Consider the following 24275-nt stretch of genomic DNA (forward strand, 5'->3'; position numbering starts at 1 on the left):
ACATGCAAAATAGACTGTACCAAGCAAGCACTTTCTGTTTTTAAAAGATGTCTAATAAATGTCTAATAGACGTCTAAACATTGTAATCTTGGCTAAAAAGGGGCTAAATCTGGGCTGTCAGTGAAAATCTAATAGAGGTCTAAGAATAGGCCAAAACTAGTCTTGTCATCAAATAAACAGAAATGAATGACTACACAAAGTCTGTCTAATCTGTGACGACTAGTCTAGTTTTGGGCTATTCTTAGACGTCTATTAGATTTTCACTGACAGCCCAAATTTAGCCTTGTTTTAAGCAAGTTGTCTACGTTTAGATCTCTTTTAGACATCTATTAAACACAAAATTGTTTGCTGGGTATGGTCAGAATCTATTAAATTACAGTATATTACTGGTGATCATTTAAAAAAAAGAATAGATAAACCACTATAATTTGTCAAATTCCATGGAAAAACATCCAACTTTCAGGTTAATTAGGTCGAAGAAGTTTTACACAGAATCACATTTCTAAATGTGTTGGATGTTGTGTTCATGAGATGCTTATTTCGGTTCATTTTGCCAACCGACAACCACCGCTCGTTAATAGAATATAAACGATTAACTAGGGCTGCTCGATTTTGGGAAAAATCATAATCACGATTATTTTGGTCATAATTGTTATCACGATTATTCAAAACGATTACTGGCAAAGTAAAAATTATTAGCGCTCCTGAGAATTAAAAAAAAAATAAAAATTCCCAAATGATGTTTCACAAAGCAAGGAATTTTAACAGTATTTCCTCTAATATTTTTTCTTCTGGAGAAAGTCTTTTTTTATTTTTATTTTGGCTAGAATAAAAGCAGGTTTAAATATTTTGAAACCCATTTTAAAGTCTATAATATTAGCCCCCTTAAGCAATATATTTTTAATTTATTATTCTGGCTTCAACTGTATATATACAGTTATTTTCCACCCTGCAAAGGAAAGAGAAATAAATACAATAGAATAAAAATATGAAACAAACTGTGCTTTCAGCATCTTCACTGTAGGAAAAACATTTTAGCTAAAACTCCTTCAGTCAAGAGCAGAGAGGCATGTTCTCCATTTGTTGTTTGATTAATAATCATAAAAACAGGCGGCTGCAGTGTTTCCAATGGCACAGACAAACAGTATAAACAAACAAAAAAAAGTATAAAATAAATAGGCCTGCCCTAGATATTTATCACTTAAATGACAAATTTAGATTAAACAATAGGCTATATTTTTCCCATCATGTGTTTTTTTTTCGTCAAATAATAATAGCAGGCTACCTCAAATCCATCGCTCCATCTAAAATGTGCCTATGCTTTTAATTAATGCTCCACTCAAATTCTTATATCACAAGCCTCTGTCAACATTTTTCATGTCATTAAAGGTTAAAGATTGTGTCTTGAGGATCTGGTTTTACCTGAGCTTTTCTGCTTTTATTTCCTCTCTCACTCATGGTTCATGGGTGATGTATAGCTGGGTATTTTGCGCGAATGTTGCTGTTAATGTTGTTATAATTGTAATATTAAATAATATTGTAATATTCAAGATTTGTATAGTAACACAGCTCTGGATAACTTGAAACAGCGACCACTAGTCTCTCCTCCATCTTTTAAAGTTCTCTGTTGTCGTCTTGGCAACACAATCACTGCTGATACCTCAAGGGAAACCCTGCCTCTGCTTTCAATTGATTGAAGAATGAATAAAGTGCAAAAATGCAAGGTGCACATAAGCAACGTGCAAAACACTAGCGGCCATTAGTAAGCCATTCAAAATATGTGCCTCTCAACGCAAAAAGCATGTTTGCTGTGATCGGCCTCTTATGCAGCCAAACTTTAAAACTATATAAAATAAAAACTCAACTATTTAGTCTCCACTTCACTTCCTAATCTGCAATTTCCTCTCTGGATAAACCACTAACTGTACTCAAAAAAATAAAATAAAAATAAAATATATATATATTTTTTTACAAATACTTTCCGTCTTAGACTTTACAGAGCTGAAACTTGCCTATAGCACTTATTCATTGTTGCTCTTATAGTTGTGTAAATTGCTTCCTTGTCCTCACAAGTCGCTTTGGATAAAAGTGTTTGCTAAATGACTAAATGTAAATGTAAAAAAATTTAATCGTTGAACTTATACCATAAATTGGTTTACAATGCACCCTTTCGGCTAACTGTTAATCGGTTATTTTGAGCATCCCTAATTCATGGAAAAAACTACATAGTCTCTTTGTTTATTTGTTTATTTTATTTATTTGTCTTTCAGGTAATTATCAATTGGTCAATCATACCATGACATGTTCATTTCTACATATTTATCATCATTTTATTATACTATTTATTTATTTTTTTATACATATTCAATATCTATTTTTAAATTGTATTTATTAATTTTGAATTGACTAGTAACTAGGGCTGGGCGATTAGGCAAAAATGCTCTCTTGATAATTATTTCCTATATTGAACGATAGCAATATACATTTCGATTGTAAAATGTATCAATCGAATGCAACCCAGTACTGGGAAACACCCATACACCCATCCACGCATACTGATACACTACAGCAGGGGTCACCATTCTCGTTCCTGGAGGTCCGGTGCCCTGCAGGGTTTAGCTCCAACTTGCCTCAACACACCTGCCTGGGGTGTTTCAAGTATCCAACTTGCCTAGTAAGACCTTGATTAGCTTGTTCAGGTGAGTTTGATTAGGGTTGGAGCTAAAATCAGCAGGACACCGAACCTCTAGGAACAAGTTTGGTGATCCCTGCACTACGGCCAATTTAGTTTATCTAATTCACCTATACCGCATGTCTTTGGACTTGTGGGGGAAACCGGAGCACCTGGAGGAAATTCACGCAAACACAGGGAGAACATGCAAACTCCACACAGAAATGATTTCCTAACTTGCCTATCCAGGACTAGAACCAGTAACTTTCTTGCTGTGAGGTGACAGTGCTAACCGCTGAGTTACCGTAATACCATCATTTAACCAGTATTCAGATATCTTTCAAGGAAATTTGCAATGAAAAATTCAAGCAATTGTTAAATTGCCAAAACTGTTTGAGGTATTTATGGCGCAAACACAAACTCTGCGATGTGTTGACAGTTTGACTTATACACACTGATGCACGCACACGCTGACCTCTTTCAACTCTTTTTCCTCTTTCTCCAGATCTGATCCAGTGCACCAATGAGATGAATGTGAACATCCCTCAGCTGGCAGACACGCTGTTTGAGAGGACAACCAACACCAGCTGGGTCGTGGTATTCAAATCCCTCATCACCACACACCACCTGATGGTCTACGGCAACGAGGTCAGCCTCACCACACACATGCACACGCTCTTGCGCACTCGCATCCCCTTTGATATCTATTCAATGATGAATGTATACAAACTGAACTCAGAAATACTCATTCACACACTTTACTTGGACTTATTCCCTTCATCACGGGTCGCCAAATTCTGGAATAGATTGACCTAAAAAAGATTTTGCATTGATTAAATATTTAATAAAATTTTTTTATTATTATTATTTTTTAAATGTATTTATTTATTTATTTATTTGTATGTCCTATTTTAATATAAAGTTTTAAAAATACCTGGCAACTTATCTTTAAAAATAAATTGTATTTTATTTTATTCCTGACTTTTGGCTAAATACATGTTATTTTTCCAACCTTTTATTCTTCATTGAACATTTTTGTAGAATTTTATTTATTTATTTATTATTTAATTAATTAATTTATTTAATCATTTTCATTTTTACGTCTTATTTTAACATGAATTTTTAAAAACACCTGGCAACTCTTTTGAATTTTATTTTATTTTTAGTCATAAACTTTTTGAACTTTTTATTTGTTTTATTTAATTAGTTTTATTTAATTACACATTATTTTGCTTACCTATTATTCTTTATTGAACATTTTTATAGTATTTTTTATTTATTTATTTATTTATTTATTTTTTACATCTTTTAATATGAATTTTTGAAAATACCTGACAACTCTTTTAACGATTTTTTATTTTATTTTTAGTCATAAATTATATTTTATTTTATCCATGACTTTTAAACGTTGAGTTTTTTTTAATGTAATTACGTGCTATTTTGCTTACCTTTATTGTTTATTGAACATTTTTGTAGTTTATTTTAATTTTATTTTTACTTCTTATTTTAATATGGATTTTTGAAAATACCTGGCACTCTTTTGAACGTTTAGTTTTTTTATTTATTAATTTTATATAATTTTTATTTTAATTATTTTTATATTTATTTGTTGAACTTTGATTTGCTTTTTTATTCAATTAGATTGTATTTTTATTTCAGTCACTTACAAATCACTTAAGCATTTATATATTTATTTATTTATAATAGCATTTATTTTGATTACCTAATATTTGATTTATCTTGCATCAAAAATATAATCTTATATTTTTCTTGCATTTTTCAAGAATAACCTAATCACTCTGTCGTACTTTTCATTTTAGTGATATTTCATATATTTTGTATTTTATCTAGTTTAACATTCATTAGTTATTGTTGATTTAATTAATGCATTTTAATAATATTTTTTTAAATTAAAAAAATTACATATAATAATTTCAAATTTTATCTTTATTTTTTCTTGATCTTTAATTAAAGAAAATATACTTGTTATCTTACTTTTTACTTATTTAATCTTTAATTTTTATATTTTATCTTTAACCTGCAAAAGTAAGTTGGTTTTAAAACAAAATGAGAGTGAAAAACTAAGCACATTTAATTTTTTTTTTTGCTAAACCATTCAGTTAGATATTTCAGCAACATTTAGTTAATCATTTTATTTCTGTCCTGAAGCAGTTAAATTTTCAACATGTGCTGCGACTCAGCTTTACCCTAGTGTCTTTGACAGTGCTGTTTATTTGCATGCTGACTAACTTCAGAATGAATTGAAAAGTGAGCTCTTTGTTCTTCATGTTGACAGAGATTTGTACAATATCTGGCCTCCAGGAACACATTATTCAACCTCAGTAATTTTTTGGACAAAAGCGGGTTACAAGGTAGGTGCTTTTTCAGCCCGACACTTCATTAGTCATTCTGTTTTTCCAAACACATCCCAGCTGTGTCATCCATTTTCATGAGCGTCCAAAACCCAAGACAAATGCGGACATGATGAATATTTGAGGAGCTGACAGAACATGCACTGCATTTTCACAGTCCTTCTGTTAGTCACGGTCAGATGTGCTGTTGGAGGGAGGGTCTGGGGTTTTAAAATGGTCTGTTCTCCTCAAGGCCGCATTTATTTGATAGAAAAAAACTTGATTAAAATCAGTTAGACTATGGAATATCACGTACAAATAAGAGAACTACTTTTGATTTTCAGGTTTTATAATGTCATTTATTCCTGCAATTCAATGCTGAATTTACTCCTTAAAGAGCCCCTATTATGCTTTAAAAAATGTTGTATTTTGATTTTAAGGGTCTCCAGCAACAGTCTAATATGCATGCAAGGTCAAAACAACACTTTCGTTGTCTTATAATTTGCATTTATTTTACCCAACGAATGGACACAATCTGCTTGTTTTTAAACTTGGATTTAGACGCTAAATCTGAATATAAACAGTTAACCAGATACAGTACAAACTGTGTGGAGCCATTACAAGCAACAAAACCCAGTTAAATGCATATTTTGCAAGCTAGCATTAGAGAAAACAAGGAGGCAACTATTTTAATCGCACTTACTTAAACTTGTGAAATGGCGGAAGAAACTGATCCACGAACTGTGTGCTGTAAAGTTCCTGTCAAACTTACAAGGTCCCATACATCAAAAGTATTTTCTGATCCTTTAACAAACGGCCGAAGAATCCCTCGTTGCAGGGTAGATTATTGCATTAACCACCAGAATGTTCACTTTTTAACGTTTACTCCTCTTCCGTCATGATCAGTCTCACACACACTCACACATCTGCTAGCATTTGAAGAGAAAGGCTCGTTCACGTTTTACCGTATCTGGCACAGAACATATTTGGTATTGTTTCGCGTCAATGTTGATACAAACGGGTAAATGATCCGGACAAATGACAAATTATTTAAACGACCCAGAGTCAAATCTTTTATTAAAAAAATCAAGATTTTTAAACACTTTGCACTTTCAGGTTTACCCTCAGCTAGATGTCTTTATTCACTCAGAGATGTGTTACACACTGCATGACAGGTCATTGTCAAAAACCCATAATAAGGGCTCTTTAATGTATTTTAATGTCACATGATCCTTCAGAAATAATTCTAAAAATGGTATTTTCTTGTTCAATCATGATCAAATGTTTTTGGTCCTTGGACAATTTCTTGTAATTATCACACTTTCCCCCCTGCTTTTTACTTTATAGGGTTCTTTGAGGAAATAACAGTATTTATTTGAGATAACAGCATTTACTATATATATATAAAGTTTGGCTGAATTTAATCTGCCAATATTGGGATGCTGGGTAGTTTATAAAATCCTGCTAGATCTGACATCATGCTGCTTTTATTACTGCAGTAACCATGGCAACCCTTATTCCTGCTGTTCTATAGGCACCACCTGCTAGATCAGCATTTTCATTCATTATATGAATAATGTTTTAGTTTAGGATTAGTGTCTTACAATCAGCATTTATTAAATATACTGTAAGCTACAACACGGGCTCATTGTGAAAACGTAAACCCGTACATATTTCTGGAGAGTAGGGGTGCCAAAATTAATTGTTTCTTCGGTGCACTGCGATGCAGACGCGGACAATTCGGTATTGATTCAGTAATAACCATAACCGGTTATTATGTAGTGACGTCATTTATCTCCTATGCGCTCTGTCGCGAGGGAGGTGAGCCCCGGTATTTACAACACTCAGCCAACTCAGGGCCGGCCTGTGGCATAGGCACCATAGGCAAATGCTTAGGGTGCTGTATATCCAGTGGGGCGCCAGAAATAAGCGCGGTTCAGTTGGTTTTGTTTTCGATTTTTCTGACACACGTATAACTAAAAAAACTCTTACCCTAAAAAGATCTAAAGTGTGTTTCCTACAGAAAGACAAAGCTGGTTATGTTTCACAGCTGTCTTTCTTTTTTTCGCTCGACATTACGAGCACTGCTCCGTTTAAGCCCTCGCAGTCTGCGTTTACTTTAGCCGGCAGAGCTCGCACTGAGAGCAGCTCTCAGTAAGGGACCGTCGGAAAAGTGCTTATTTTTTTCGTTTTTTTCTGTTTTTCTGCTCCGCTCAGCGCAAGCTCTCCCTGTTGCAAGTGCTTAAGTGTGTTTGTTTGTGTGTGTGTGTGTGTGTGTGCGTGTGTTTGTTTTCTTTGTTTGGTGCTGTCTATGTTTGTGTATGTGTTTGAATGAGAGACAGTGTGTTGCTGTGTGTCTGTGTGTTTATACAGACAGCATGTTATAGCCTCCCCCCTAAAATATAACACTATATATGGAAAGCATCGTCGATGCACCGTGATGCACCGAGATATCGAATTGAACCGAATCGATGGCATGATAATCGTAACTGAACTGTGAGACCAGTATAGGTTCACACCTCTACTGGAGAGCGCAAATTATGTAGCCAGGGCTATGTATGGTTGCAAATTGTCTATAAATCAAACGCTACAAGATGGTATGATGCCACAGACTGCTTCTGTTTCTTTTCGTGCTACCATCTGTGCCTCCATGTGGCTTTTCTGGATTGCTTTTAAAAATGCTGTCAGTTGGGTTTAGGGAAGGAGGTGATTGGGTCAATCTGTGCGTTTGAAAACACTATCGGTTGGGTTTAGGGAAGAAGATGAGTGGGGGGTCAGTCGACAGTAGCCTCTGGTGGATTTACGTGAGAACAGCAGGTGCAAATGGCACTCGTGAGAGAAATTTGAGATCTAAAAAAGCGTACATAGTGGCCTTTAGTGGATTAGCGAAAACAAAAACGGCAAAAAACTTACCTCCTAACACATATTTTGCACTATTCAGAAAAGTATACAGGGGTATGTATCAATAATGAACATGGGTTGGTAAGTTAAAATGTTGCCAATGTTAGCAGTTAAAACCTAAAGTGGTGAGGTCTAAAAAGGTTTTATATCTCTCTCCTAATTCCAGCATATACCCTGAATAGTGTAGGTCTCTCTCTCTCTCTCTCTCTCTCTCTCTCTCGTTGTCTGTCTGCTCTTCTTTCCCCGAACTCCCTTATGGGACCTGTTCGACAACATGGCCAACTTTCAGCTTAAATAAAGCACTAGTGGGTTTATTTACCCAAGGCTTTTCCCATGTTAACAAGCAGTCTGGCAGCCAGCACTCGCTGGAGGCAGCAGGGGAATCAGCACTGCGAGACTCTACTTTGGAGAGGCTTCCGAGAACAACCCTGGGCCCATTTTCTGAAAGTTAATAGAACTTTCTAAGTCGATTTTAAGATGATTTTTCAGTTCTTATGTCAACTTCATGCTGCTTTAACCCTGCCATACAGTAACCGTTTCATGTATGTGTATTTATATTTGCAAATTTATTCATTATAATAAAAGGGTATACACACAAAAGTAATTAAAGATATTTTATTAATGATACTATTAGATTTAAATAACTGAGTTGACAGTTCATTTACAGTTTTTTTTTTGTTTTTGTTTTAATTGGATAAAAATTTTACATTTTAATTATGGTAATTATGTATTTTATTAATGTGTATTATTATTTATATTTAAAAATTATACATGTTAATTATTGTAATTAGTATGTATTTCATTATACATATATTTTTTTGTTTTTCTCTTTGTATTTTTACAATTTACATATTTTTACTAATATAAATGAGTAGTTTTATTTATGTTGTTATAGTTGATATGTTCATAACATTGTTTTATTTTTCATGGGACTTTCCTGGACATTTGTTGAGTGGCACATTTAATAATTGACTTGAGTATTTTTGAAGACTATTTACCGTGTACTTCTGTGTTTTACTTTTACATGCTTCTATGCAAGCACATGACTAGCGGCATAAACTAGTACACATCATGATGACCTGGCATACTTGGGAGTCAGAAAAAGCTCACGGGTTCTGATGTTTGTCATGCATTACACTAACACTGTGGAAACCTGAATATTTTTTTTTCTTCCTGTAAGCAATATAAATGAGTCACAGTCGTGATAAAATATTGTAGTCTGAATTCAACTAAAATATTTTTCAATAACTGGAATCAGAGCATGGTCTGCTGTATGACTAGAGTTCACCATGACCCTCCGGTTGTTGAAACTAAAGACAGCATGTTCTCTTCTGTGTGCAGGATATGACATGTCCACCTTCATCCGAAGGTACAGCCGCTACCTGAACGAGAAGGCAGTCTCATACAGACAAGTGGCTTTTGACTTCACTAAAGTAAAAAGAGGGTAGGTGTTTGTTTGTTAGTTCTTAAAGGGACGGTTCCCCACAAATGAACATTTTCTGTTCATTTACAAATCGAATCTCAGGCCATTCAAGATGTTTTTTTTATTATTATTGTTTTTTCATCAGTAGAACATTTACCCTTGATTTTGAATTTAAAATGATTTAACACATCTGTAACATTTGATTTGTATGCAATTTTATAAAAAATGTGTGCAGTGTCATAAACTGACACTGATTAAAGCCTGTAACAAAGAATGTTAGATTTTTTTGCTTAAATGAGATTAGGATTGAATCTATATATTTTAATGGGATTCAATGGTGACATTTCATCACCGTGGAATTAGATGGTTCTATCTGCATTGTAAATGATTTTGAGATATTGAGTTTCAAAGATTTTGCATTACATATAGCAAACGATACATGTTTACAGTTCTCTTTCATACATTAACATGACACAGAGACCCTAAATGTACTCTTAATGTAAATGATCAAAGTTCCCTTAAATTTGTAAATTGGGGTAAAATAATCAGGGCAAATGCAGACAGAACCTTCTAATTATAAAAGTAAATTTCCGCTTTGAGTTATAAGCATTACTTTTCAAGAAATAGAATCAGTCTGCTTATTTAGTTTAAAAGAAATGGTGTTCTAACATCGTTGATGTTTTAGAAGGTTGTTTTTTTTGCTTTCTATAAAATTTATTTAATGTTTTAGGATGAATATTTGTTTTCTTGTTCAAATTTAACATACAAGGCTGTGTTAAATATTTTGTCCTGTGCAGATGTTAATTTGATGTAATTAATATGGTAATATTTATAACATTATTTCATTATATTAATTATTGAATAATATTTATTGAATTATATGCCCCATAAATTAAATTAAATAATTGCCCCTTAAGGCTTAATATTAAATTTGAAGACTTTAAAAGAAAATAGACAATGAGCTAATGCGTTGTTTAACATTTTTAACAGTTACATAAACACTGAAAATTGTTCACTGATTATTTATGAATATATATATATATGTGTGTGTGTGTGTGTGCGTGTGTGCGTGTGTGCGTGTGTGCGTGCGTGCGTGCGTGCGTGCGTGCGTGCGTGCGGGCGGGCGGGCGGGCGTGCGTGCGTGTGTGTGTATATAAATATAAATACACACACACACACACACACACACACACACACACATATATACATACATAATCAGTGAACAGTATATTTATATAAAATCACATTGTATAAAGTTTTTGAATAACTGTTTCTTTTTCAACAATGTAAAATTTAACATTTTATCTCAATGTCAAAAAATCCTTCTAAATCATCACATTTACACACCTTTTCAGTTTTACATTTCTTCTTTTTCAATTTTGTGTGGTGCAGCATTATTTAGTCAACTTTGATTTTGTGTTTCGTTCTGGTCTTTCCCACTGTCAATGGGGAAGTCCGGTGAAATGACAAAGAAAGCTAATCCTAATTGGTTCCATGTGTGCATTTGAAATGAATGGCTCATAGAAAAAAAGAAAAAAAAAACATAGTCAAGCTAAAGCTTTTTTTTTAATTTTTTTTTTTATAAAAAGTCTTATTGTAGACAACTTATAAAAAAAAATCACAATGTAAATAGGTTTTCATTTAATAAGAATGTGTAAATAACTCTATTTTGACAAAAATATTAGATAGAACCTTAATTCAAGGTGATTATTTGTGACCTGAGAGGGAATTCATGCTGTTTTCAATAACATAGCCAAAATTATGAAAAAGACAGAATTGTCCATTCAGCTGAAACTTTGTCCTTGTTAATAAAAAAAGCCACTATTTCATCCTAAAATTGAAAACTCTTAATATTTTCTTTAACGTGACTCTTTTTTTGTCATAGTGCGGATGGCGTAATGAGAACTATGAACACAGAAAAGCTTCTAAAGACCATCCCTATCATCCAAAACCAGATGGATGCACTCCTCGACTTCAATGTAAGGTTATGTTGACAGCAGGTCGACTATGCTTACTCAAACCAATAGTGCTCTTGACCTTATGGTATTTTTCTAATTGCAGTTTTTAGTTCTTTCATCTCAAACAAAATTGAGTTTGGCTTGTTTTGTTTTGCCAGGTAAATGCCAACGAGCTCACAAACGGGGTCATTAATGCAGCGTTCATGCTTCTGTTTAAAGATGCCATCCGTCTGTTCGCGGCCTACAATGAAGGGATCATCAACTTGCTTGGTGAGCAGTTATCAATGTTTTCAAAAAGTCACTATGGGCTGTCCTACATATTGGCTTTTTACCAGTTATCTGGGTTATTGGTTCTGGTTACAGAGACCTTTGAACTTAAAATATCAGCCTGCTCATCGACTATTGCATTGGACTCTGACCTGACTCGTCACACAGATTTATGACCGCTCGTTTATTATCCGAATGGTTCAGCTCATGAAATAAACCATTCATGTACATTTCAATAGTCTCTGAATGTATTTTTAGGGCCAAGTAAGGACAACGTCACCTGTTTAGGGCAGTAAAAGCTGGAATGCACTGAGCAAATTTCATCTAGAAGTGGTGAGTAGCTAATGAGTGGGATTTAAACCAGGTTATCTAAATGGTTGCGATATTGCTACTTGCCACATCAGATCATATTGAAAGCACAGCGTTTAAAAATATGTTGAAGTAGACCAAATACTGATATGCATAAAGCTCTTATTGTTATTTTTTGGGAACAATTGAATAATGAAAATCGTGATAAGCGAAGTATTGTTTTATTATAAAAATTGTTTTAATTCAGGGCTCAAAATTGTGACTGTTTTGGTCGCATATGTGCCCAAAAGTTTATCTATGCGACCTTAAAGACCTTTATTTGTGTAAGGTTTTCACTGCGCAATGTTTTTGGAGACATTCATGCAGAATGCATCTTTGCATCCGAAATGCAAAACGCAGCACTCAGGAACAGTTTTAAATGGTTGACATGTCAACTTGTTGCAGTAAACAAAACCCACAATGCTTGCCCCACCTTCAAGCTCTTCTGATTGGCCCATTGCTTTATAACTCAACGTGAATGGATTGGTTAATATCAGCTGTCAATCACTCAGCCAATGTCTTTTACCTTCAGATGACAGGGAGCTACAAAAATGTGAAGCGCTGAAGATAAGAGACTGAAAACAGCACTGACAGGTTTTGTTTTAAAAACCACCTAAAGTTACAAATAATTTGTGATCATGTGGTGAATGTTAATCCACCATATACACTTTTTGAAGAGTGGATAAAAGACTTCCATTGGGTTTAAGAACGCTATAAAAATGATTAAAGCATTCATCTTAAAGTTGATGTGACAGAGTTTGCAGGTAACAACATTTGCCACATTTAAACAATTCAAGTGCGAGAGGTTCTGTTTAATCCTTCACTTAATTATCTGGATGCTGTCAGCCATGCAAGTGGCAGCTTTAGACCATTTTTAAGGAATGTAAACAAAATACAATGGTCCCAATGTATTTTCTGTTTTATATTTTTAATTTCGATAGCTTCTGAGAACCCCAAAAAAGCTACATAATGATAAATAATGTAATGAGAGCTGTTTTAACACTGTTATAATTAAATTGCCTCTTGTTACAGTTATGAAATAGTTTGATAACAAGCAGGAAATTGTTTTCATAGCCCAATAGCTATGTTTTCATCCAAAAAAATGCAAATTAACATTATGCGCTAAACTAGATTATCTTATTAAAGACGTGCTAATAAAGCAGCGTTTCCATCCAAGTCAAAGCAAAAAAATATCGTCACTTCCTGATTAACTGGTGCCAAATATCAAGAGTAAAAGCGGAATTTGTTGCGGTAGGAGGAGTTTTTTCTCACCATTCGCACACATTTTTATCATCACATGATCTCTTAACAAAATCACATTACCTTTGTTAATGCGCATACTGGAATTTGTGCAGTAAAAGTGTTTCCACCATAGTTTATATGCATCTCTTCTTATCGAATAAAAAGTTTATCCTACTTAGTTATACGTTTTTTTATGCACATTTTCAAAATTGATGCGAATCTTGGCGTTTTCCATCGACCGTTTTTGTATGCGCATATCCAAAATGCGCATAAAAATAGGTGGATGAAAACGTAGCTAATGATATTGAAATGGTCTGAATGTAAAATTTAACACTCTGTACATCATCGCAGAAGGGTTTGCATACACTAAGATTAAACTAATATTGCAGCTCATGAAAAGACTGTTATTGCTATTAAGATGACATATTCAAATATTAAGTTATATGTCAAAAGCATTGGTGTAATATCAAACACCACAGTTATTACACACATCACAGTTATCATTAAGATTCTTTTATGTCAAGCAGTGCATGCTTCTAAAATTTTTAAAGTTAGGAGCACTAGTGCTACCAAGCAAAAAGTTTCATTTCGAGCCCTGTAATTAATTTTGTTGTTTTTTCATATTTTTGAGAATAATCAATAGTGGACAAGCACAAAATGTTTCCGAACTATTAAAAACTGCATTTAGCATCATTTATAAAAATAAAAAAAATGCATCTTCAAACCAAATCTAAAGTCAATCAAAAAGAGTCATTGTGAGTCCAATTTCAGTTTAGTCTTAATGTCAGTTCCATTAATTCAGACTTGTTTTTAGTTTTTTAGTTAATGATGTTTTAACTGCTGTTTTATTTTTTCATATATATTTATGTGAATGAAATTAAATAATTATTTTGCAGTTTAAATAGTGAATATATACTATTGCAATTCCTAACTAGAGCGGCTCTTTCTTGTGTTTGTGTTGGACAGCACTTTTTTTTATGGGCTAAGCTGCATCTTTTGGCCTCATTCAGTGGTTACATATTGAACGAGGGGTTTCTGTGAGAGACTGACATACTAGTGAGAGCTGCTTTGGGTCATGTTGTCATGACAGATGCCAAGCATAACTCTGTCTGGTGAAAAGCAGACCTCTTAAAATGTGGTGGGAAATGGGAAGGCAAAAATAATCTGACTTTTCCCTTTTCCCTTCTGCAGAGAAGTATTTCGACATGAAGAAAGCACAGTGTAAAGAAGGCCTGGACATCTATAAGAAATTCCTCACTCGAATGACAAGAATCTCCGAGTTTCTCAAAGTAGCAGAGGTAAGATTGTGTAACCTGCACTATGGGGCTCCCAGCTTATGTAACAAGTACAGATTCTATGTTTAGAAGCAATACTATTTATCGGTCAATTCAAATGTGTTTTGTTTAGAGGCAACGTTTTACAAAGTAATGGCAAGCATACATAAAACACACAACAACAATATACAGGCTGTCCGCTGAGTCTTAAAAAGTCTTAGATTTTAAAATCAAATTCACTTAAATTCACTAAAATAAAGTGTTGTAGGTCTTAAATCATTTGAACCAGGTCTTAATTTTGCTTTCAAGTGAAGCTACTTAATCGGACTGACATCCATTCAATGACAAAAAATACATGTCAATAAAAGCTGCAGCTTAATAGGGATCAACATTAACTCACTCCTCCCTCCTCATTACAGCAAGTGGGAATCGACCGAGGAGACATACCGGACCTGTCACAGGTAAGGGCATTAATTGACCTTGGTTTTGAGTATAAACGCACATTGTTTGATTGCTTCCCTTTCTACTTATGTCACTCTGCCCTCAACGCCCAGCTTGAGCTCCTCAGCCAAACTTACAGTAGCACTGCTCAGTGAGATTTAAATGAGAGCCAGTTGTAGAACTCTCTAACATGCAGTTACCTAGAAATCTCAGTGCTTAACGTCAGTTATAGATGGAAAAGTAATCTGAGAGTTCTAGAACTGTGGCTAATTTGCTTGTGCATTGAAGCTGCAAACCACAGGCCGGCAGCACTCGACGCATGCGGACATCTCTGCATGACACAGATGGGGAAACGGTTCTAGCTGTCCTCAATGCTCGATTCATACAGCACATAAAGGTGTGATGCTCACGGTGGCTTACAAGCTTGAGAATGTTTGCAGTTTAGATTTAGGCTTAATTTTGCTTTTGAAGAGCTAGCTTTTAACATGTTTGTTCATTCAGGAGACAGACAAACAAGAAGGTCACTCTTTTTGTGTGGTAGATTTGTTTTTCGAAGCCAGAATGATGATCATTAATATTACTTGAGAAATTAATATTCAGAATCAGTTAATATAGGTTTTTTTATATCATAACTTAAAGGGATAGTTCACCCAAAACTGCAAGTTCTCTCATTTACTCACTCTTCATTTGTTCAACATATTTGAGTTTCTTTCTTCTGTTTGCTCACACAATCGTTTTATTTTAAAAAGCATCACTTTCGCATGTCGAGATGTTCATAATATGTGCGTGCAGGCGCTCACAGGCTGTTTCACAGGCACACGCAAAGCTTGAAGGTAAACAAACAACGGTTTATCATAAGCATCTCATTGATGTCTATTTACACAGTTGGCATTAAGAAGAACATATAAACGTGATCTGACTAACTTCTAGCAGCTAAATGTGTCTGGAAAAATATTCAAAGGCTTTTATTCTCACAAACCGCGCGGACGTAAATGCGTCTGACTGTTGTAATTGGCTAAAGCAGACGTCTCACGTCAGCACGTTCTAGACGTGCACGCGCTTATTACGGTAATCTTCCTTCTGCATTCACACAGCGCAGCATTCCGGCAAATTGCCGGTAATGTTACAACTTCTCTTTCCGGAAAATAGCCAGAACGAATTTACCGGTATTTTCAAAAAGGACCTATTCACACATACAACCTTTCAAGGTCTGTATGTGTGAAAGGGGCTATTGATTGCCAACGAATTTGTTTTTCATGCTATGGAAGTCATTGGTTACCGGCAGTGTGCGAATTATACAGTGACGATCGAGGGGGTCAACTTTTTTGGTAATGTTAGGTTGTGTAATACATGCTTCAGTTAATCAAATGTATGTGTTTATTTAAATTACATCTAGTTTATTCATAAAATGCATTGTTTCCGCTACATTCATTCTTCCATGGCGGGGTGCCACACCAAAATTCCTCCCGCCACATTATAATTGCACCAAAAGTTTTAAAAGGCAAGTAAACTATAACAGAGCAAACTTTTCGGTAAGTGTAGTGGTGTTGTGCGTTATTCGTTTAACCCTTTAAGGTAACATGCTGACTGACTGACTGACTGACTGACAGGTGCTGGCTGGTGTATTCTGGGAAAATTTCTTACCCCTTGGTTTCATGTGTGGTCCTGAAAAATCTCAGTTCAATGGAGTATCTACGCCTTTCTGTTAGCTGTGCGCCTTTAAGCTAAAGAGAATTGGGACACCCCTACCCCTCATTTTGCGCATAAGGGGAAGGGCTAAGGGGTAGAATTGTCATTGGGCTTGGGTGTATTGTGACCTGATTAGCTATTTCGGCTTATTTTAGGGCAAACTATACAAACAATGCATCCAATTTAACGTTATTGTTAGGTCTCTTACGATGTCTATCAGTCTTCTAAATCTGCCGGTTTCAGACTGTATAATGACTTTTTTTCTCGCATGGACTGATTGGTGCGATTATACATTCACAACGGTATGAACCGTTATTGTGGGGTCAAATGCATGTCTATTATTTTAATTATTAACATTATTATTTAAAATACAGATCTTCAGGGAGATCAGTCGCACCCTGGTTACCGGTTTTTATCATTCTTCAAAATATATTATTTTGTGTTCAACAGAAAAAAGAAACTCCTAGTGAGTAGATTTTAATTTTTTTGGTGAACTAACTTTTTAACAACTATATTTTATTTTGTTTGTTTTCTGGTTCACTATTTAGCATTTTCTTTAATGCTCTGAGAACACCTCTGTTAAACCACCTTTATATTCTGTATCTTTCCTTATCTTCCCATTTTCAGTTTACAGTTTGTGTAAGTACTCTCTTCTCTGGTTTGTAGCCTTTGCTTTATACCTGTGCTTGTTGTCCGTCTTTGCATGCTATTGAGTTTTCGTATAGCTGTGATTCTTCAATTAGGAGGACATTTCTGTCTGTCTGGTGTGATTTTTCTATATGATTAATAGGGTTCATTTTAAAACCGTAATCTGCTGTCTTCTGTGTCAGTGTGAAACTTATTTATTAGCTCATTCATTTATTGCAGTTGATTCTTATGTCCAAGGATTTTGTTTGTTTGTTTGTTTATTTCTTTCTTCCTTTCGTTTTCTTTCTTTCTTTCTTTCTTTCTTTCTTTCTTTCTTTCTTTCTTTCTTTCTTTCTTTCTTTCTTTCTTTCTTTCTTGATTACAGCATGTGTTTTCTTTTTCTTTCTTTCTTTCTTTCTGTCTTGATTACAGCAAGTGTTTTCTTTCTTTCTTTCTGTCTTTCTTGATTACAGCAAGTGTTTTTTTCTTTCTTTCTTTCTTTCTTTCTTTCTTTCTTTCTTTCTTTCTTTCTTTCTTTCTTTCTTTCTCGATTACAGCAAGTGTTTCTTTCTTTCTTTCTTTCTTTCTTTCTTTCTTTCTTGATTACAGCAAGTGTTTTTTTCTTTCTTTCTTTCTTTCTTTCTTTCTTGATTACAGCAAGTGTTTTTTTTCTTTCTTTCTTTCTTTCTTTCTTTCTGTCTTTCTTGATTACAGCAAGTGTTTTTTTCTTTTCTTTCTTTCTTTCTTGATTACAGCAAGTGTTTTTCTTTCTTTCTTTTCTTTTTTTGTACATTTTTACTTTAGTTTCTTTCTTACTTTCTTTTTTGTCGATTTTTACTTTAGTTTCTTTCTTTCTTTTGTTGATTTGTTCACTTTAGTTTGTTCTTTCTTTTTTGTTTTTTACCTTAGTTTGTTTCTTTGTTTCTTTCTTTTTCTTTCTTGTTGATTTGTTTACTTTAGTTTGTTCATTTCTTTCTTTCTTTCTTTCTTTTCTTTTTTTTAGTTTGTTTATATTTTATTTCTCTTTATAAATTTTTCACTTTAGTTTAGCTTTTCTTTTCTTTCTTTTTTGTGTTTTTTTACTTTAGTTTTTTTTATCTCTTTCTCTTTCTTTCTTGTTTGTTTATCTTGTTTATATTTTCTCTTTTTTGTTGATGTTTACTTTTAGTTTATTATTTTTTTCTCGTTTACTTATCTATTTTTTCATTTGTTTATTCTTTCTTTCATAAGCTGTATTAAATAAGGTGTATTTATTTTTTTTATCATGATTATTATCATGTCCTTTTAACTCCTTCAGTATACCAAAAGCATCAAACAGTTGTCATTACCATCAAGTACAGCATTAGAAATGGTCCAAAATGCGGACGGTTGTTCATAGTTCATTCCTTGTTTTTAAAAATGACACGATTTAACATGGATGACTAATTTAATTCAGAGAATAAACATTTTCGGAAATTCCTCAACTGCCCCTAATTGATCAATCACCCATAAATGTTGTGTGCGTATATATTTGTTTTGTGAGTGTGTGGCCTTTAAACTAACCCAATGTTTCCATTCTCCCAGGCCCCCAGTAGCCTTCTGGATGCCCTCGAGCAGCATTTGGCTTCATTAGAGGGGAAAAAGGTCAAAGACTCCACAGCTGCCAGCAGGTACACTGATTTTCAAGCAGTTAATTTTGAACTTTTTTTAGCTTGTGAGGGGGTTGCTGTCTTCATACTCGGCATTCTGTGAGTGTGTGCAACTTTTGGAAGTACTGAGCATGAGCGTGTGTGTGTTTTGTGTAGGAGAGGTGTTTCAGGGAGTTTTCTGTCAGGTTAAAAGTTCTGTGCAGTATTTCCAAGTAAGAGGGATTTAGAGAGTGGAATATTGATTTTTATGCAGAAAACAATTGGCTTCTGCCATCTAGAATTAATCTAAATTCACAATATTTTAAAGTCACAACTTGAAGTCATACTTTAAATTGCACCAATAGCCAACAAAACAGTTTTTGGGATGTCAGCTGTAACAGATCTAAACAGAAAAGATACAAAAGTGATGCTTTGGGTCTTCCATGAATATAAATGTATTTATTAAATTCTTGCTTGCTTTTTTGCTTATTGGTACAGTATTTTCAGCTGAAGGTTATGTATATATAAAGTTTATATAAAATATATAAACTTCGGTATATTTATTTACATATTTAAATGACATATGTGATTTCATAATTACTTGTTCATTCTTATAAATATTTCTAGAAATGTATTCAACCGAGTATACAGGAGAAATGAACTGGAATTTGCTGACTTGCAGTTTGGACATAGGCTAAAAACATGCATGCTTTGCTTACATTGACTGTTCACGTACGTCCGAGGTCAAACTGGCTTCCTGAAGAGGAAACCGTAAAAATGTGCTTCATGCTCACACTAACCTCACTGATATTCAATACATGATGCAACCTTAGTATTTTTACAATGGAAGCCTCAAAAACTGATGCATTTTACAACCTTTTTCCTGCCAGTGTGACTTAATATTGTTAGAAGGTGCACTAATAAATGCAGAAATCTTGTATATTAGAACGACTAAACGACAAAATACCTGAAAGGAATAGAAATGCTTGTTTTCCCCTAAATTTTCTGGCATGCTGTTTTAGTGAGGAGCTTCATTGCTCTTGGCTAACATGTTAATCTGTAGCCTGCAGTGGCATGTTTACTCTGTTCATCTGTCCATCTTTCCACACAGAGCCAGTACGCTGTCCAACGCAGTGTCCTCCTTGGCCAACACGGGTATCTCTTTCACCAAAGCTGACGAGAGGGAAAAGCAGGCTGCTCTGGAGGAGGAGCAGGCCCGATTAAAAGCACTTAAGGTATGTAATGATCATCTGCAAAAGCTGATTATATTAGAGCATTACAGTAATTAACAAGGTAAGCTGTTTTATTTCCTAATCGCCCAGGAGCAGCGGCTGAAGGAACTGTCCAAGAAACCTTCCACAACCTCCACGACTGCTGCATCTCCAGTTTCCACCGAGACGGGGTCCATCAGTACCGTTCCGGCCATTGACTTGTTCTCCGCAACCAGTACCTTTGCTAACAGGTAATAGTTTCTTTAGTTGAACTTTATTTTACATCACATTATGTGTAAAGGTGTGGCAGTTCACCCAAAAAATTACAAATCTGTCTGTGTGATATGGGTGATATTGCAATATGGGTGTATCACAATTGTCTTAAACAATATTACGATTTCTGAATCTGAAACCTATTTTAAAAGAAAAACAATTAGATATTTATCAAATTTAAATAGAGCATTTACATATCACGTCTTTTGCGCGCACAAGTCCATTTTTTTCATTGGAGGTGCATGGATTGCGTGCGCATATTGCACCCAGCTAATAACATCTCTTATCAGAAAATCTTTAAATGTAACTTTTCAAAATGCCGCACCACGAGTCACATTACAAGAACTGACCAATCAGCTTCATACTCTGTATGGATTGCACACATTTTGGTTACCTCAGACAAATACAAGACACCCAAGTGGTTTTTAATTCTCTCCATACATATAAACTTGTATCGGAGTTGCAGCAATGTTTTGTCAGGTTGTCCTCCTCTGAGAAAACAGTTAATGGTCACAGAGCAACAACAAAGGAGCGACTGCAAAGCACATTGAAAATGCTGAAAGAAGCGACACACTCACACTTTCCACACGCTTTTAGATGCAATATGTGACTGACTTATAAATTACCTGCTTCTGCCATACATCAGCCTCCCTGTATCCAAAGTAACTTAATCCCATACAACAGATGTTGACACTTTTTGCACCAAGTCCTCCTGTGCTGAATTATCCCCATCCCTGTATACACAGGCCATTCAGTTTCTTGCTCGCTGCGTTTGATTGGTGATTTCAATTTTAATACAATTACAATTAATCGCACAGTCCTCGTTTGAACACAAGAACTTTAAAATATACTGGAAACTAGTAGTGATTGACTTTTTTAGAGGGATGTTTTGGAGAATAAGGTCAAAAATGAAATTAGCTGTATAATGTTTACTATCCAGCTGTTTTAACCCTAGAAATGCAAAAATAAATAAATAAATAAAATTAATTTAGGTTAAAGCTTAACTTTTGTTAGGTTTTAGGTTAAGATTTAGTTTGAGCGTGAAGAGCTAAAATACTTCTTGTCAGAATTTTTAGGAGTTCAATCCTTGATTAATAATTATCAATAAAGTATGCGTTTTTATAACAGAGTAATTTATAAAATGGACAAAATCATGAGTTTTATTAACTAATACTCAGAACTTTATGAAATTTGTCATGCACATGCACTGTGATTTTGGAAAAGGTTGCCACATGTTAATGTGTTCTGCTTATAAGTGGCTCTATACCTATTTAAAAAAAGTTGATGCTTCACTGTTACTGGCTAAAATAATGTTTTTCATCATACGATAAATGGTTTTATGCTGATTTCAACAGTTTGAATGCTTTTCAGCCTATCATACTGTGTGGGCAAAACAAATATTTCTGTATTTCATAATTGATCTCTCAGTCTTTCCGTTGTGATGATACGCAGCTGTTCATGATTATTTTGCCAGCTGATGCTTGAGTGCACGTGCAGTTGTATGGCATCAATCTTCAGCTTTTAGTGTTTAATTAGAGCTCTATTCAGGACTACACAACGTCTCAAACTTACTATATTGCTTTTTATGATGTCATTCAAGGAGCCACAAGAATGTGCATTAATAATAGAGCTAGCTAAGACTAGCATAATTTATTATACGTTCAGATTAATTACCACTGTCCTAAAATTGTGTAGCTTTGTTTGTTAAAAAAAAGTCCTCCAGTTTTCTGTGTGTGAATTCCTGCCCAGACAGGATTTGGCTGTGAAGAAGGTATTGATTGCATGTGAATTTCCCCCAAACCCCTTAAGTCTCCATTTTAAGCACTTTAAATCATCGTGCCAAGTTTGTCTTTGCCATATAACTGTGAAATGCTTGGCACTTCCACTGCCATTTTATGGAAGACATTAATGCGTTTCCTTTTTGTGTGCGTGTCTGTGTTTGTCTTGGGTTGTGTCTGGCTCCAGCACTCCAAAGGTGCCGAACGATCTGTTGGACCTGCAGCCTGCGTTCCAGCCCTCCCTGCCTCTCTCCAGCGGCCTGCCTTTAGCCAACACATGGGGAGGTGAGTGGGTCACACCACAGGAACTCACAGAACTGGGCTAATATGCATATGAGAGAAATCAAGCCTATATCAACATGCATGTTATTGCTTAAAGTTTACCTGATGTCAAAATTGAAGGCTTTGGAGTTAGTATCAATGACTGTCTTAAGATTGACTATAACAGGGCGTCCGCAAGGTCTTAAAGTCAATTTAGAGAAAAGGCCCTTAAAAAGTCTGCTATTTTTAAAGAAGGTATTACATTTTGTATCAGTATGTTAAAGTTTGCCTGAATTTAACCTGCTAATATTGGATTCTGTGGAGCTTATGAAATCTATAAGATCCTGCTAGATTTGACATCTCACTGGTTTGTTTACTGCAGTAACCAAGGAAACACAGTCATTCCTGCTGTTATAGGCGCCACCTGCTGGATTAATTGTTTTTTCAGTAAATTGATAACGATTTAATTGAGTATTAGTTTTTTACTATCAGTATTTAGTAAATTTACTATGTAATAATGTTGCCAATGTTAGTGGTTGAAAATGCCGATGAGGTCGTAATGTATGCACTAGTGTGCCACACAATAAAAAATGTGCGTTTAATGCACACACGTCAAATCCAGTTCCTGGAAGGCCGCAGCTCTGTACAGTTTAACTTTAACCCTGATTAAACACACTTGATCAGACAAATTAAGTCCTTCAGGCTTGTGTGAAACCTACAGGTAAAGCCTGGTTTATACTTCTGCGTCAAGTGATCGGCGTGACCCACGGCGCATGCAACGGGCGTAGCTGTGCATTCATACTTTTGCACCCTGTTTCTGTTGCTCTGCAATAAGTGTTTATGTTCCTCTGTGCTGGGTTTTTTCGCTGGTGTTTTGTTTTTTTTCTGAACGCTTCCTTAATGTACAAGTGGTTCAAAACAAAACTTTTCTATCCGGAGCACCTTCACGGGACTCCACACTTGTAAACAATCGCTCCATCAGGCTTGTGCGGCTCTCGGTCCCGCCCACACTCGTCAGCGATATCAAGCCGACCAGTCACAGAGCTTGCGCTATGCATCGTTGCGACTTGTAGTAAAATTTTTTGAGAGGTGCGCTTCCGTAGCATACCCGTGCGCTTGACGCAGAATTATAAATCAGCCTTAAATGTGTTAAAGCCGCGTTGTAACTAAACTGTGCTGAGCTGCAGCCCTCCAGGAACTGGATTTGACAACTTCAGTTTAATGTATATTAGCATTCAATCTTAGTTTCTGACTTCCATCAATTGTGGATTTTTTTTTGACATCACCACATACTTCAGCTTTTAACGGGCCCATCACACTGAGCACACTTTTTACGTTGAGAGTCACCTTGTTTGAATGGTTTACTAATGGTCATGAACTGCTTATGTGCCCTGCACACCTTGCATTTTAACCGCTTGCTGTGCCTTGCAATAATGCCGTTATGCTCACAGTAAAAAAAAAAAAAAAAGACGACTCTATTCTGAAAAAAATATGTTTCATCACCCGCTTGTTTAATTTTTTTAATCAAATGAAAGCAGAGGCGGGGTTTCCATTGAGGTGACTGCACTGTTTGTTTTGTCAGGACCACTATGGAGACTTTGAAGATAGATGGAGGAGTGTCTTGTGGTTGCTGTTTTGAGTTATCTGGTGCTGTATGACTCACAAATCTTAAATATCACCATATTATTAAATATTACAATTTTACCATTATCAACAGCAACACTCGCGCACAGTACACAGCTGATTCCATCATTGCCTTACGACATAAAAAGCGCACCAAGCTTCTTTTTTTTGTAAATAAAAAAGGCAGTGTGGTGCGCCTCATTGGGTTTTTGGAACTTAAAAGTGTGTTTGGTGTGATCGGCCCCTAATACTTCTCATCTTCTGACCTATCAAATGCTCTGTGGTATCTGAAGTCTCATCCCCCTGACGAGATGCGTCTCGCTCATTCAT

The 24275-nt window shown here is 35.0% G+C and overlaps 1 protein-coding gene across 52 annotated transcripts in view; it reads left to right on the plus strand.

The window, feature by feature from the left end:
* picalma (phosphatidylinositol binding clathrin assembly protein a) overlaps positions 1–24275 on the plus strand; it is an 89260-nt gene that overhangs the window by 28652 nt on the left and 36333 nt on the right. For 48 of the 52 annotated variants that reach the window (XM_087269057.1, XM_087269071.1, XM_087269061.1 and 45 more), the window contains 11 exon segments: positions 3177–3319; positions 4968–5043; positions 9265–9367; positions 11232–11325; positions 11463–11574; positions 14353–14459; positions 14855–14896; positions 18756–18841; positions 19911–20034; positions 20122–20261; positions 22249–22346. In XM_087269057.1, coding sequence (XP_087125183.1) covers positions 3177–3319; positions 4968–5043; positions 9265–9367; positions 11232–11325; positions 11463–11574; positions 14353–14459; positions 14855–14896; positions 18756–18841; positions 19911–20034; positions 20122–20261; positions 22249–22346 — 1125 coding nt within the window. 52 annotated transcript variants of the gene reach the window in all.

The sequence above is a fragment of the Danio rerio genome, chromosome 10, assembly GCF_052040795.2.
Source record: "Danio rerio strain M-AB ecotype USA chromosome 10, GRCz13ab, whole genome shotgun sequence".
Taxonomy (NCBI): Eukaryota; Metazoa; Chordata; class Actinopteri; order Cypriniformes; family Danionidae; genus Danio; species Danio rerio.